Here is a 14,965-nt window from a genome sequence, read left to right as displayed (position 1 = left end):
ATGGTAGTAGTGAGGGCAGTAATGGCGGGAATGGTAGTAGTGAGGGCAGTAATGGCGGGGATGGTAGTAGTGAGGGCAGTAATGGCGGGGATGGTAGTAGTGAGGGCAGTAATGGCGTGGATGGTAGTAGTGAGGGCAGTAATGGCGGGGATGGTAGTAGTGAGGGCAGTAATGGCGGGGATGGTAGTAGTGAGGGCAGTAATGGCGGGGATGGTAGTAGTGAGGGCAGTAATGGCGGGGATGGTAGTAGTGAGGGCAGTAATGGCGTGGATGGTAGTAGTGAGGGCAGTAATGGCGTGGATGGTAGTAGTGAGGGCAGTAATGGCGGGGATGGTAGTAGTGAGGGCAGTAATGGCGTGGATGGTAGTAGTGAGGGCAGTAATGGCGGGGATGGTAGTAGTGAGGGCAGTAATGGCGGGGATGGTAGTAGTGAGGATGATGGTGGCAGTAGTAAGAGGATGGGGAGTGTAGTGAGAATGAGACAAGCCGATTTTGTAGAAAACAGAAAATTTTGCTTTTATTTGACAAAAACAAAATCACTTCTTCTATAAACTACAGAAAAAACAAGTAGAAAATCGTCGTAACCATCCGCTACAGAATGAAATGTAAACCGTTCCTACAGAGATGAAAAGAAGGAAATCATTAAGGATCTACAGCCAAGATCCAACACTACAGCGCCCCTGATGTGGATTATAGTGGAAGACAGAGGGTTAAATCTGCATATAATGTCCAGGAACATCACATGGTGTCAGCTTTACTCATCTAATCCTGAGATACGCCATATTATACTGCAGCCACAGTTGTTATACTCCTCTCACATCCAGAGCCGCAATCATTACAGTACTTCAACAGATCTGGTTGATTTCAGCAGGCTTCACCTTGAGATTCCTGCACAGTGCATCATGTAGTATTACAGTTAATACAGCTTTGCATGTGACTAGAGCAGTGATGGCGAACCTACAACATACGTGTCACAGGTGACACACATTGGCAGCTATTTATGGTGTTATTGCAATAAGTAGATGATGGTCATTTTTACTCACCTGTCCACACTCCTGTCCTGGCCGCCCTCCGCTGCCCCCTCTAGGCGGTGCTACACTGACATCACATAGCTGTAGAATGCTGGATCGCTACGTACAGCGTCCCAGCATTGTTCTGCATTGGCTCCAACGTAGCGTGGAGGCGGGAGCGGAAGGCGGCCAAGACTGGAGCATGGACAGATTAGTAAAAAGTATTAACCACCTCTCTGGGGAGGGGAGAAAAAATGGGGTCATATACTGTGTGGGGGATATATAAGGGGGTCATAAACTATGGGGGCCATAAATAGGGGAATCCTATACTGTGTGGGGGCCATAAATAGGGGGGTGATATGCTGGCTGGGGGTGAAAAAGAGTGTGGAAGCCATAAAAAGGGGTTAGATACTGTGTGGGAGCCATAAAAATGGGTCATATATTGTGGCTATGGGCCATAAGTAAAGGGTCATATACTGTGGGGATGCCATAAAAAGCAGGGTCATATAACATGAGGGGGGGGCTAAAAAAGGAAATCATATAAGGTGTGTTGGGCCAGAAAAGGTTGGGGTTTTTGTTTTTTGTTACAAATTTTGACACACGGAGCTGAAAAGCTTAGCCATCACTGGACTAGAGTAGAAGAGATGATGTAGCTCAGGATTAGCTGGAGTGAAGGGTTAATTAGTTACTGAACACCATCTATAGATTTAACCGTGAAGGCGCTCTAAAGATCAACGATGGGTCCAAACCCCTCACAAGCGACCCAGTATAAAGGCTATAAAACTAATCTATTGCTGTCTGGTGACCCTACAGTAACTGGAAGTTATGGCAGCCAGCAGTGCCCCAGACATGACAGGGTTAATCGTCACTCATTGGGGTGACTTCTCCCTCCAGACAACACACAGTGTTTTCCAGGGCCCTGTCACTTTGTGCTGCACCTCGCTGATGTCTACTCCTTGGTGCAGTTCTTGATCAGGTGCTTGGAGAAGCTGCGGTACGTGTAACATTTCTTGCAGTCAGGACAGTATCGCATCTTCTCGTGTTTGAGTAAGGACACTCGGGTGTCCAGCATCTTCTTGCACCTTTTGCATTGGTGCGGGGTGACGCCCGTGTGTTTCCGCTGGTGAATGACCAGGCTGCACTTGTGACCAAATGCCTGGCCGCACTCATCACAAGTGAAGGGTCTTTCCCCGGAGTGTGCCCTCATGTGGATGACAAACTGAGACTTGTAGTTGTACTGTATACCGCAGATGTCGCAGCAGTAGCGCAGCTTGCTGTGTTTCTTTGACCGGTGCTGCTCCAGCTCAGAGGCAGAGTCAAAGACCCGGCCACAATCTTCACAGTCAAAATCTTCTTGTATCTTGTCCAGGTGAGTCTTCATGTGCTCCTCCAGAGCCGCCTCCTCGGAGAAGCATTCATCGCAGATGTCGCACCAGTGCAATTCCTCATACTCCTCCTCCTTGCGCTTCCTCCTCTTTTTCGTGTCCACCACAGACTCCATTTCTTCACTGGGGATGACGAACATGAGGCTGGCAGTGTCCGCTGAGTTCTTTATAAGCAGTGGCTTCTGGAAGGCGGGGCTGCGCTTCTTCTTCCTGCCTTTGCTACGCCTCGGAACGCCCCACTGGGAGGTAGCGCTGCCGTTCTGTTCCATCCACATCCCGGAACCAAAAGATGCCTCAGCACCTGAAGAAGAAGAGGTTAATACAAATAGATTTTCATGGTATTAGAAAGTACCACGTGATACATCCCACTGCACCTCTGCACCATGATATGTCCCTGATGGTGCCCTACCTGATGACGCCTCCATGTTGACGGCCACATTGTATTCCTCATCGCTGCTCTCTTCCTTCACGATAACTGTAAAGTGGGAAAACAAATCATCACTCAGGAGGCGGCACTGAAATCACTGACATCACATGACATGTCTACTGAGAACTAAGGGTGAAGAGTCATTCACCAAGATGGTGCAGGATTAATAACCAAGGCCGGTACACAGTCTGCACTACTACCCCCGTCATACAGAAGACAACTACTCACTGTCCAGGGGAAACTCTATATCATCCGGCATTTCTGGAAGAGAAGAACAACAAGACCCAGTGTACAAGTGTGAAGGATGGAATCATGTAATGTATGAAAAACATTGTTATCCTTAAGAGCTGAATGCTAGATAGAGTTTATGTTTGAGACTGAAATATAAGATGGCGTCTGAACCCAGGATAGAGCCCATTGTGTAAAGAAGGGCACATGCTTGGCTCACGGCCAGGAGACCCCCACCAGGAGCAGAAGTAGCTGACTATATATGGAACTGTGTAAACTTTCTTTTTTGTGTAATTAAGATGTATACCACCAATCAGGGACTAATACAGAACTTACACTTTTCTTATCTCTTTTCCTTTGTCTGCTGCTATTTAACCTCACGTTGTCTTAAATAAACTACTTAGGGAGAGACCACCATTTAGACCACCATTTAGGAGTGTGCGCTCCACTTGTGCAAAGGAACATGGGAAGGATATGCAAATCTGTCTTCCATGATGTAGTTAGGAAGACAGAGTCTCAGTCATGCAGCCCTATAGAGGGCGCTCTCTGAGGCTGCATGACTGAGTTGGGTTGCATGACTGAGGCACTGTCTTCCTAATTACATCATGGAAGACAGATTTGCATATTCTTCCCATGTTAAATAAACTACATTAGTGCACTCTCTTCACTGCTAAGAGAGAAGTTAATACCAACATTAAAGGGATTTAAATTGCTATTTTTTCTCACTAACACATAGGAATAGCCTTAAAGAAAGGCTATTCTTCTCTTACCTTTAGATGTCTTCTCCGCTACGCCGATCGGTAGAAATCCCGGTTTTCCTCGGTATGTAAATGAGTTCTCTTGGAGCACTGGGGGTGGTCACCAGCATTCAAACAGCACAATGCTGTGAGAGAAATCTCCAGTGCTGCCTCCATCATCATTCGGAACAGCTTCTCCCTGTGTCTTCTTCCAGCGCAAGCTTCAAACTTCTACGCATGCGCAGTCGGCTCTGCCGTCGGGCCTCAGGCAAAACCGACTGCACATGCCCGCGGTCATTTTTTTGTAACTGCGTCGTGGAGAAGACATCTAAAGGTAGGAGAAGAATAGCCTTTCTTAAGGCTATTCCTACGTGTGAGAAAAAATAGCAATTTAATGATAGAATCCCTTTAAGTGTCTGGTGTCAATGCCTTGTCGCTAGCCCCTAGCTCATATTAATTAGGACGACGACAGTTACCCAGGATTACTGGTCATTTGGTCATAAACACGGCCTCTGACCTTATCACAAGCAGCTGAGTCTTCTCTTACTTCTAGCTCCATACTATACAGTGCCCCCCCATGGAGAGTATCACACACTGCAGCAACATCCTGATAATGCGGCAGGCACTATGTGATACCAGATATTGTGCCCCAGATGAAGTGCAGGATGAAGCCCCTAATGTTTGGGTCACACTCAGGGGTCTAAATGGCCATGTATGTTAAAGCACTGGGGCTAGGGATCATCAGGTTAACACATGACAGAATTCAGTGATCCTAGGGGGCGCTATACGGCTGGACATGGTATTATTAACACACACACCTCAACAATCACAGGGAAGCCAAGAAACCAGGGCCCTAACAAAAGCCAATTACAATGGGGCTTTCATTTTTCGAGACTCTGTTAAGAGATGAAAGCTGCGCTGTGATTGGCTGCTCTGAGCAGTAGTGATAGGTGAGGCCTGCAGAGATGGTGGCTGTGCGGTGCAGAGGTCTGGAGGAGGTTCTGTGCTTCTGCGCCATCAAACCTTCAAGGTAAAGTGACCACCTACCTCTTTTCTACGTGACCACCTACCTCTTTTCTACGTGACCACCTACCTCTTTTCTACGTGGCCACCTACCTCTTTTCTACGTGACCACCTACCTCTTTTCTACGTGACCACCTACCTCTTTTCTACGTGGCCACCTACCTCTTTTCTACGTGACCACCTACCTCTTTTCTACGTGGCCACCTACCTCTTTTCTACGTGACCACCTACCTCTTTTCTACGTGGCCACCTACCTCTTTTCTACGTGGCCACCTACCTCTTTTCTACGTGGCCACCTACCTCTTTTCTACGTGGCCACCTACCTCTTTTCTTAGGACTGCTCTTCCTGCGCCGGACCCGCCCTGATGTCGCAGTTGTTGCCATGGTGACTGGTGCGGACTCTGAGGTATTAATGGTTTCATGGGCAACTAAAAGACACGAGAGAATGAGGATTCAGATTCAGAGATTTACTTGGGGAGAGGACTGCTACCCCTCACCTGCGTCCTCGGCAGAAGAAGCCTCCCCACCATCACTGCTGCCCTCCAGGCCTGCAGGGGGTGCTGTCACAATGACTGAAGTTTGCAATCCCTTGTCCACTATAGAAAATAGGAGAAATATCATGTGACATACAGTCTGGTAATCTAGCACCACCACTCTCTGTATATAGCGGATCCTCAGACTCTCCTACTGTCTACTAACCCTCCATCTCCTACCTGGCCTCTCAGAAGATGAGCCTGGGGTCACAGTGCTGGGGGGCGGTGGTGATATCCGGGGTGATGGGGCATCAGTCTTCTCCTCACTGGAGCCGGCCCCTGCTGAACAGTTATCATGGAGATATAACACTGGGCAGTAGGGAGCACAGGGCGGAGGATCCACATCTGCTCCTGTATCACTGACCTGACCCTAGAGATGATCTATCCTCCATCAACAGCACAGGGTCATTAGCAGGCGGCCGCTCACCCACAACCTCCGGATCCATCACCAGGACTGAAATACAGAAAAGGAGGACAATATATCACCGAATGAGGAGAACCTGAGAGCATAATAGTGGAGGGCACAAAGGCCCAGAACACCACTCAGTGCATAGGGTATGTACACAAAATACAATGGGAGCTCTACAGATTCATATAAAGTGAGCTCCCCCTAGTGGTGACTGTATAATCTGTATATAGTGAGCTCCCTCTAGTGGTGACTGTATAATCTGTATATAGTGAGCTCCCCCTAGAGGTGTCTGTATAATCTGTATATAGTGAGCTCCCTCTAGTGGTGACTGTATAATCTGTATATAGTGAGCTCCCTCTAGTGGTGACTGTATAATCTGTATATAGTGAGCTCCCCCTAGAGGTGTCTGTATAATCTGTATGTAGTGAGCTCCCCCTAGAGGTGTCTGTATAATCTGTATATAGTGAGCTCCCTCTAGTGGTGACTGTATAATCTGTATATAGTGAGCTCCCCCTAGAGGTGTCTGTATAATCTGTATATAGTGAGCTCCCTCTAGTGGTGACTGTATAATCTGTATATAGTGAGCTCCCCCTAGAGGTGTCTGTATAATCTGTATGTAGTGAGCTCCCCCTAGAGGTGTCTGTATAATCTGTATGTAATGAGCCTCTCCTAGTGGTGGCTGTATAATCTGTATGTGGCAAAATCCCCCTAGCGATGGCTGTATAATTTTTATATAATGAGGATCCCCCTAATAGTTCCTGTGTAATCAGTGAGGAGCTCCCCCTAGTGGTGACTGTATAATCTGTATGTAATGAGCTCCTGCTAGTGGTGACTGTATAATCTGTATGTAATGAGCTTCCCCTAGTGGTGACTGTATAATCTGTATGTAATGAGCTTCCCCTAGTGGTGACTGTATAATCTGTATGTAATGAGCTCTCCCTAGTGGTGACTGTATAATCTGTATGTAATGAGCTACCCCTAGTGGTGACTGTATAATCTGTATGTAATGAGCTACCCCTAGTGGTGACTGTATAATCTGTATGTAGTGAGCTCCCCCTAGTGGTGACTGTATAATCTGTATGTAATGAGCTACCCCTAGTGGTGACTGTATAATCTGTATGTAGTGAGCTCCCCCTAGTGGTGACTGTATAATCTGTATGTAATGAGCTACCCCTAGTGGTGACTGTATAATCTGTATGTAGTGAGCTCCCCCTAGTGGTGGATATATAATCTGTATATAATGAGCACACTCTAGAGGAGGCTGTATAATCTGTATGTAGTGAGCTCCCCCTAGTGGTAGCTGTATAATTTTTTTTTATTTTTTTTTGTAGTGATACTGGTGGTGTGGTGGGGGCTATATAATCTGTATATAGTGAGCTCCCCCTAGTGGTGACTGTATAATCTGTATGTAATGAGCACACTCTAGAGGAGGCTGTATAATCTGTATGTAGTGAGCTCCCCCTAGTGGTGGTTTTATAATCTGTATGTAATTTTATACTGTCATGGCCTGCATTTGTCTCTGGGACTCTGATGTGTGTATCTAACTGAGGTTTAACTAGACTGGATAGGAATGTAGCAAACCCTCAGCGGTGACAAGTATTAGGTCCAAGTGGATTTTCATCCTTTGGCTGTGAGGAAAAGATGCTTTCACTCACTGACAATAAACCTGAGAAGTAGGGGGCAACACGGTGGCTCAGTGGTTAGCACTGCAGTCTTGCAGTGCTGGAGTCCCGGGTTCGAATCCCGCCAGGAACAACATCTGTAAAGAGTTTGTATGTTCTCACCATGTTTGTGTGGATTTCCTCCCATTCTACAAAGACATAATTAAATGAAAAAAAAAAAGTACATAGTGATCCCTATATGGAGCTCTCAATCTACAAAAAAAAAAAGTCTGAGAAGTTACATCGAGAATAGAGGACTGTCAGTGTGTCCTCGTACCCACAGTATGACCAGCGGTGGTCTGTGCAGATGTCAGCAGACGTCTTTCCCTTGGAAAACAGTACATTTGTAGTGTAGATGCTGCCACACCAGCTCACCATGCAGGCGCCATCACCATAGCAAGATTTACATGATTCTGATAAACCAAATATATATATTTTACTTAAAATAATAAGAATTATGCAATTATTAGACCTAGGGGGTATGATCACTAATGCTATACATTATAATGCTAATGCATTGCAAAAAAACATCATTTCTATTGCAGGCTACATACAGTAGCCTGCAATAGAAAATCATTACAGACTTTCACAAGGCTCTCGGACTGTCATGCTAACAGGACGCCGGCCCCAGAGCTTGCTCCAGGTGCCAGCAATCTCTGTCAAAATTGCGGGGTCCACGCGCCACTGGTAAAATGGCGCCTTGGTCAGCTTTGATCAAGGCACCAGAGGGGTTAATGCCAGCGATCTGTGCGAGCACCGATCACGGGCATTAGTGCCAGATGTCTGCTGTATAAAACAGCAGACACCAAGTGGTTATGGTGGCTGCCCGGCTCCCGAGTGGCTGCCATCTTTAAACACCCTTTCTCAGGAAAGGGTTAAAGGCGCTGTATAGGCCTAATTTATTTATGGCCACTTCACTGGTCCCCAATACTGTAAGAGGAACCGTAATGGGGTCATTATATTGTTCGGGAGCTGTGATGGGGGCTACCATCCTGTGGGTTGGGGGGGGGGCATTAAGGTGGTTGTACATGCTTAATTATTTTTATAGCCTATCCTCATAAATAACTGATCGCAGGCTTGGTGGTTAGCACTGCAGCCTTGCAGTGCTGGAGTCTTTGGTTTGAATCCTGCCAAGGACAACATCTGCAAGGAGTTTGTATGTTCTCCTCGTGTTTGCGTGGGTTTCCTCCCACACTACAAAGGTATACTGATAAGGGAAAAAAATACCTGATCACTAGAGGGCTGACACGCGGCCCCATCAGCTGTACGCAACCACTTCCAGTGCCCGTACTGTATACAATGCAGGGCTGGAAGCAGAAAGCTTCATCCACTGTATAGGTGCCTGGCACCTTCACTGCAGCTTCTCCTACAATATGTGCTGAGATGCAGTGAAGGTGCCCAGTTAATATACAGTGGACAGAGCCTTCTGCTTCTGCATGGTGAACGCTGTAAAAACATATATACACATTGCCAGAACTGCGGCTATTTATTCATCCTGCCTAGAAATAAAGGGAATAAAAGACAATGAACGTTGTAAATCCCCTAATATGGAGACACTAAGAGCGTGACGTCATCCCACAATAAGCGAGCCCCTCAGACACCATAACACAATACACAGAGACCACTGGTATCAGCGTCCTCGCACCGCCATACTGCTCACACTATGTATCCTGCACAGTGAACAGCACAGAGACAAAAACTAAAAATGTTCTGTGAACGAAGCAATGATGACAGTGGAAAACCTCAACTCTCCTGAAGGGGTTAAATGCTACAATACACCTTATGGGGGCACAGACTGCTGCACTGTGTGTACAGGCTCCAGTCACTCAGGAGGACGCACAGACTGCTATACACAGGTCAGACTATTTATATATATATAGTGATGTCACGTCTGAGCCGCACCCACGTGTGTACAGTGACTAAGAACACCACAGCCTTCCCCGCCCAAGTGACGCAGGAGTGACCAGAGGCGGAGCAGCACCGGTACCGCATATCACACATTCACACTGCACACACCTGTCACCAGGCTCGTGTCTACAATGGAGTTGTCCCTTGAAGCTCCGATTACGTAGACATCACGTGGTCTTCGGGTCACATGACCGAGCGGGAAAAGGAGGGGCTTACCTATACTACAACTCTATGGAGGATAAACAGTGCAGAGACTTAGGGACAGAGCAGTCTGTGTATAAGGTGGCCATAGAGAGCAGTCTGTGTATGAGGAGGAGGCCATAGAGAGCAGTCTGTCTGAGGAGGAGGAGGCCATAGAGAGCAGTCTGTGTGAGGAGGAGGCCATAGAGAGCAGTCTGTGTGTGAGGAGGAGGAGGCCATAGAGAGCAGTCTGTGTGTGAGGAGGAGGAGGCCATAGAGAGCAGTCTGTGTATGAGGAGGAGGAGGCCATAGAGAGCAGTCTGTGTATAAGGAGGAGGAGGCCATAGAGAGCAGTCTGTGTATAAGGAGGAGGAGGCCATAGAGAGCAGTCTGTGTGTAAGGAGGAGGAGGCCATAGAGAGCAGTCTGTGTATAAGGAGGAGGAGGCCATAGAGAGCAGTCTGTGTGTGAGGAGGAGGAGGCCATAGAGAGCAGTCTGTGTATGAGGAGGAGGAGGCCATAGAGAGCAGTCTGTGTATAAGGAGGAGGAGGCCATAGAGAGCAGTCTGTGTATGAGGAGGAGGCCATAGAGAGCAGTCTGTGTGTGAGGAGGAGGAGGCCATAGAGAGTAGTCTGTGTATAAGGAGGAGGAGGCCATAGAGAGCAGTCTGTGTGTGAGGAGGAGGAGGCCATAGAGAGCAGTCTGTGTATAAGGAGGAGGAGGCCATAGAGAGCAGTCTGTGTGTGAGGAGGAGGAGGCCATAGAGAGCAGTCTGTGTGTGAGGAGGAGGCCATAGAGAGCAGTCTGTGTGAGGAGGTCATAGAGAGCAGTCTGTGTATGAGGAGGCCATAGAGAGCAGTCTGTGTATGAGGAGGCCATAGAGAGCAATCTGTGTATGAAGAGGAGGAGGCCATAGAGAGCAGTCTGTGTATGAAGAGGAGGAGGCCATAGAGAGCAGTCTGTGTGAGGAGGAGGCCATAGAGAGCAGTCTGTGTGTGAGGAGGAGGAGGCCATAGAGAGCAGTCTGTGTGAGGAGGAGGCCATAGAGAGCAGTCTGTGTGTGAGGAGGAGGAGGCCATAGAGAGTAGTCTGTGTATAAGGAGGAGGAGGCCATAGAGAGCAGTCTGTGTATAAGGAGGAGGAGGCCATAGAGAGTAGTCTGTGTGTGAGGAGGAGGAGGCCATAGAGAGCAGTCTGTGTGTGAGGAGGAGGAGGCCATAGAGAGCAGTCTGTGTATGAGGCCATAGAGAGCAGTCTGTGTATAAGGAGGAGGAGGCCATAGAGAGCAGTCTGTGTATAAGGAGGAGGAGGCCATAGAGAGCAGTCTGTGTATAAGGAGGAGGAGGCCATAGAGAGCAGTCTGTGTATAAGGAGGAGGAGGCCATAGAGAGCAGTCTGTGTATAAGGAGGAGGAGGCCATAGAGAGCAGTCTGTGTATAAGGAGGAGGAGGCCATAGAGAGCAGTCTGTGTATAAGGAGGAGGAGGCCATAGAGAGCAGTCTGTGTATAAGGAGGAGGAGGCCATAGAGAGCAGTCTGTGTGTAAGGAGGAGGAGGCCATAGAGAGCAGTCTGTGTGTAAGGAGGAGGAGGCCATAGAGAGCAGTCTGTGTGTAAGGAGGAGGAGGCCAGAGAGAGCAGTCTGTGTGTGAGGAGGAGGAGGCCATAGAGAGCAGTCTGTGTATGAGGAGGAGGCCATAGAGAGTAGTCTGTGTATAAGGAGGAGGAGGCCATAGAGAGCAGTCTGTGTGAGGAGGAGGCCATAGAGAGCAGTCTGTGTGTGAGGAGGAGGAGGCCATAGAGAGCAGTCTGTGTGAGGAGGAGGAGGCCATAGAGAGCAGTCTGTGTATAAGGAGGAGGAGGCCATAGAGAGCAGTCTGTGTGTGAGGAGGAGGAGGCCATAGAGAGCAGTCTGTGTGTGAGGAGGAGGCCATAGAGAGCAGTCTGTGTGAGGAGGTCATAGAGAGCAGTCTGTGTATGAGGAGGCCATAGAGAGCAGTCTGTGTATGAGGAGGCCATAGAGAGCAGTCTGTGTATGAAGAGGAGGAGGCCATAGAGAGCAGTCTGTGTGAGGAGGAGGCCATAGAGAGCAGTCTGTGTGTGAGGAGGAGGAGGCCATAGAGAGCAGTCTGTGTGAGGAGGAGGCCATAGAGAGCAGTCTGTGTGTGAGGAGGAGGAGGCCATAGAGAGCAGTCTGTGTATAAGGAGGAGGAGGCCATAGAGAGCAGTCTGTGTATAAGGAGGAGGAGGCCATAGAGAGCAGTCTGTGTATAAGGAGGAGGAGGCCATAGAGAGCAGTCTGTGTATAAGGAGGAGGAGGCCATAGAGAGCAGTCTGTGTGTAAGGAGGAGGAGGCCATAGAGAGCAGTCTGTGTATAAGGAGGAGGAGGCCATAGAGAGTAGTCTGTGTGTGAGGAGGAGGAGGCCATAGAGAGCAGTCTGTGTGTGAGGAGGAGGAGGCCATAGAGAGCAGTCTGTGTATGAGGCCATAGAGAGCAGTCTGTGTATAAGGAGGAGGAGGCCATAGAGAGCAGTCTGTGTATAAGGAGGAGGAGGCCATAGAGAGCAGTCTGTGTATAAGGAGGAGGAGGCCATAGAGAGCAGTCTGTGTATAAGGAGGAGGAGGCCATAGAGAGCAGTCTGTGTATAAGGAGGAGGAGGCCATAGAGAGCAGTCTGTGTGTGAGGAGGAGGAGGCCATAGAGAGCAGTCTGTGTGTGAGGAGGAGGAGGCCATAGAGAGCAGTCTGTGTGTGAGGAGGAGGAGGCCATAGAGAGCAGTCTGTGTATAAGGAGGAGGAGGCCATAGAGAGCAGTCTGTGTATAAGGAGGAGGAGGCCATAGAGAGCAGTCTGTGTATAAGGAGGAGGAGGCCATAGAGAGCAGTCTGTGTATAAGGAGGAGGAGGCCATAGAGAGCAGTCTGTGTGTAAGGAGGAGGAGGCCATAGAGAGCAGTCTGTGTATAAGGAGGAGGAGGCCATAGAGAGTAGTCTGTGTGTGAGGAGGAGGAGGCCATAGAGAGCAGTCTGTGTATGAGGAGGAGGCCATAGAGAGCAGTCTGTGTATAAGGAGGAGGAGGCCATAGAGAGCAGTCTGTGTATAAGGAGGAGGAGGCCATAGAGAGCAGTCTGTGTATGAGGAGGAGGCCATAGAGAGCAGTCTGTGTGTGAGGAGGAGGAGGCCATAGAGAGTAGTCTGTGTATAAGGAGGAGGAGGCCATAGAGAGCAGTCTGTGTGAGGAGGAGGCCATAGAGAGCAGTCTGTGTGTGAGGAGGAGGAGGCCATAGAGAGCAGTCTGTGTGAGGAGGAGGCCATAGAGAGCAGTCTGTGTATAAGGAGGAGGAGGCCATAGAGAGCAGTCTGTGTGTGAGGAGGAGGAGGCCATAGAGAGCAGTCTGTGTGTGAGGAGGAGGCCATAGAGAGCAGTCTGTGTGAGGAGGTCATAGAGAGCAGTCTGTGTATGAGGAGGCCATAGAGAGCAGTCTGTGTATGAGGAGGCCATAGAGAGCAGTCTGTGTATGAAGAGGAGGAGGCCATAGAGAGCAGTCTGTGTATGAAGAGGAGGAGGCCATAGAGAGCAGTCTGTGTGAGGAGGAGGCCATAGAGAGCAGTCTGTGTGTGAGGAGGAGGAGGCCATAGAGAGCAGTCTGTGTGAGGAGGAGGCCATAGAGAGCAGTCTGTGTGTGAGGAGGAGGAGGCCATAGAGAGTAGTCTGTGTATAAGGAGGAGGAGGCCATAGAGAGCAGTCTGTGTATAAGGAGGAGGAGGCCATAGAGAGTAGTCTGTGTGTGAGGAGGAGGAGGCCATAGAGAGCAGTCTGTGTGTGAGGAGGAGGAGGCCATAGAGAGCAGTCTGTGTATGAGGCCATAGAGAGCAGTCTGTGTATAAGGAGGAGGAGGCCATAGAGAGCAGTCTGTGTATAAGGAGGAGGAGGCCATAGAGAGCAGTCTGTGTATAAGGAGGAGGAGGCCATAGAGAGCAGTCTGTGTATAAGGAGGAGGAGGCCATAGAGAGCAGTCTGTGTATAAGGAGGAGGAGGCCATAGAGAGCAGTCTGTGTATAAGGAGGAGGAGGCCATAGAGAGCAGTCTGTGTATAAGGAGGAGGAGGCCATAGAGAGTAGTCTGTGTGTGAGGAGGAGGAGGCCATAGAGAGCAGTCTGTGTATAAGGAGGAGGAGGCCATAGAGAGCAGTCTGTGTATAAGGAGGAGGAGGCCATAGAGAGCAGTCTGTGTATAAGGAGGAGGAGGCCATAGAGAGCAGTCTGTGTATGAGGAGGAGGCCATAGAGAGCAGTCTGTGTGTGAGGAGGAGGAGGCCATAGAGAGTAGTCTGTGTATAAGGAGGAGGAGGCCATAGAGAGCAGTCTGTGTGAGGAGGAGGCCATAGAGAGCAGTCTGTGTGTGAGGAGGAGGAGGCCATAGAGAGCAGTCTGTGTGAGGAGGAGGAGGCCATAGAGAGCAGTCTGTGTGTGAGGAGGAGGAGGAGGCCATAGAGAGCAGTCTGTGTATGAGGCCATAGAGAGCAGTCTGTGTATAAGGAGGAGGAGGCCATAGAGAGCAGTCTGTGTATAAGGAGGAGGAGGCCATAGAGAGCAGTCTGTGTGTAAGGAGGAGGAGGCCATAGAGAGCAGTCTGTGTATAAGGAGGAGGAGGCCATAGAGAGTAGTCTGTGTGTGAGGAGGAGGAGGCCATAGAGAGCAGTCTGTGTATGAGGAGGAGGCCATAGAGAGCAGTCTGTGTATAAGGAGGAGGAGGCCATAGAGAGCAGTCTGTGTATAAGGAGGAGGAGGCCATAGAGAGCAGTCTGTGTATGAGGAGGAGGCCATAGAGAGCAGTCTGTGTGTGAGGAGGAGGAGGCCATAGAGAGTAGTCTGTGTATAAGGAGGAGGAGGCCATAGAGAGCAGTCTGTGTGAGGAGGAGGCCATAGAGAGCAGTCTGTGTGTGAGGAGGAGGAGGCCATAGAGAGCAGTCTGTGTGAGGAGGAGGAGGCCATAGAGAGCAGTCTGTGTATAAGGAGGAGGAGGCCATAGAGAGCAGTCTGTGTGTGAGGAGGAGGAGGCCATAGAGAGCAGTCTGTGTGTGAGGAGGAGGCCATAGAGAGCAGTCTGTGTGAGGAGGTCATAGAGAGCAGTCTGTGTATGAGGAGGCCATAGAGAGCAGTCTGTGTATGAGGAGGCCATAGAGAGCAGTCTGTGTATGAAGAGGAGGAGGCCATAGAGAGCAGTCTGTGTGAGGAGGAGGCCATAGAGAGCAGTCTGTGTGTGAGGAGGAGGAGGCCATAGAGAGCAGTCTGTGTGAGGAGGAGGCCATAGAGAGCAGTCTGTGTGTGAGGAGGAGGAGGCCATAGAGAGCAGTCTGTGTATAAGGAGGAGGAGGCCATAGAGAGCAGTCTGTGTATAAGGAGGAGGAGGCCATAGAGAGCAGTCTGTGTATAAGGAGGAGGAGGCCATAGAGAGCAGTCTGTGT

The 14,965-nt window shown here is 49.3% G+C and overlaps 1 protein-coding gene across 1 annotated transcript; it reads right to left on the bottom strand.

Annotated features, from left to right (window-relative positions):
- Positions 1-583: 583 nt before the first annotated feature.
- On the bottom strand, positions 584-9,480 carry LOC142210365 (uncharacterized). The gene is made up of 8 exons (XM_075279469.1): positions 9,430-9,480; positions 5,708-5,797; positions 5,524-5,622; positions 5,308-5,406; positions 5,134-5,238; positions 3,051-3,083; positions 2,805-2,870; positions 584-2,696 (listed from the first exon to the last, which is right to left on the bottom strand). Exons 2-8 carry the CDS (start codon positions 5,787-5,789, stop codon positions 1,960-1,962), a joined length of 1,221 nt encoding a protein of 406 aa, XP_075135570.1. The 5' UTR covers positions 5,790-5,797; positions 9,430-9,480; the 3' UTR covers positions 584-1,959.
- Positions 9,481-14,965: the final 5,485 nt, after the last annotated feature.

This window comes from Leptodactylus fuscus, chromosome 6 (genome assembly GCF_031893055.1).
Source record: "Leptodactylus fuscus isolate aLepFus1 chromosome 6, aLepFus1.hap2, whole genome shotgun sequence".
Classification (NCBI taxonomy): Eukaryota; Metazoa; Chordata; class Amphibia; order Anura; family Leptodactylidae; genus Leptodactylus; species Leptodactylus fuscus.
Note: the sequence above shows the minus strand (reverse complement) of the source record. Positions and strands in the feature narration are given on the sequence as shown.

Coding starts and splice junctions, on each gene's coding strand:
- LOC142210365 (XM_075279469.1), bottom strand. CDS start 5,789: ATGGATCCGGAGGTTGTGGGTGAGCGGCCGCCTGCTAATGACCCTGTG. Junction 5,623..5,707: donor TAGATCATCTCTAGGGTCAG/GTCAGTGATACA, acceptor ACTGTTCAGCAG/GGGCCGGCTCCAGTGAGGAG. Junction 2,871..3,050: donor TATAGAGTTTCCCCTGGACA/GTGAGTAGTTGT, acceptor CCCACTTTACAG/TTATCGTGAAGGAAGAGAGC.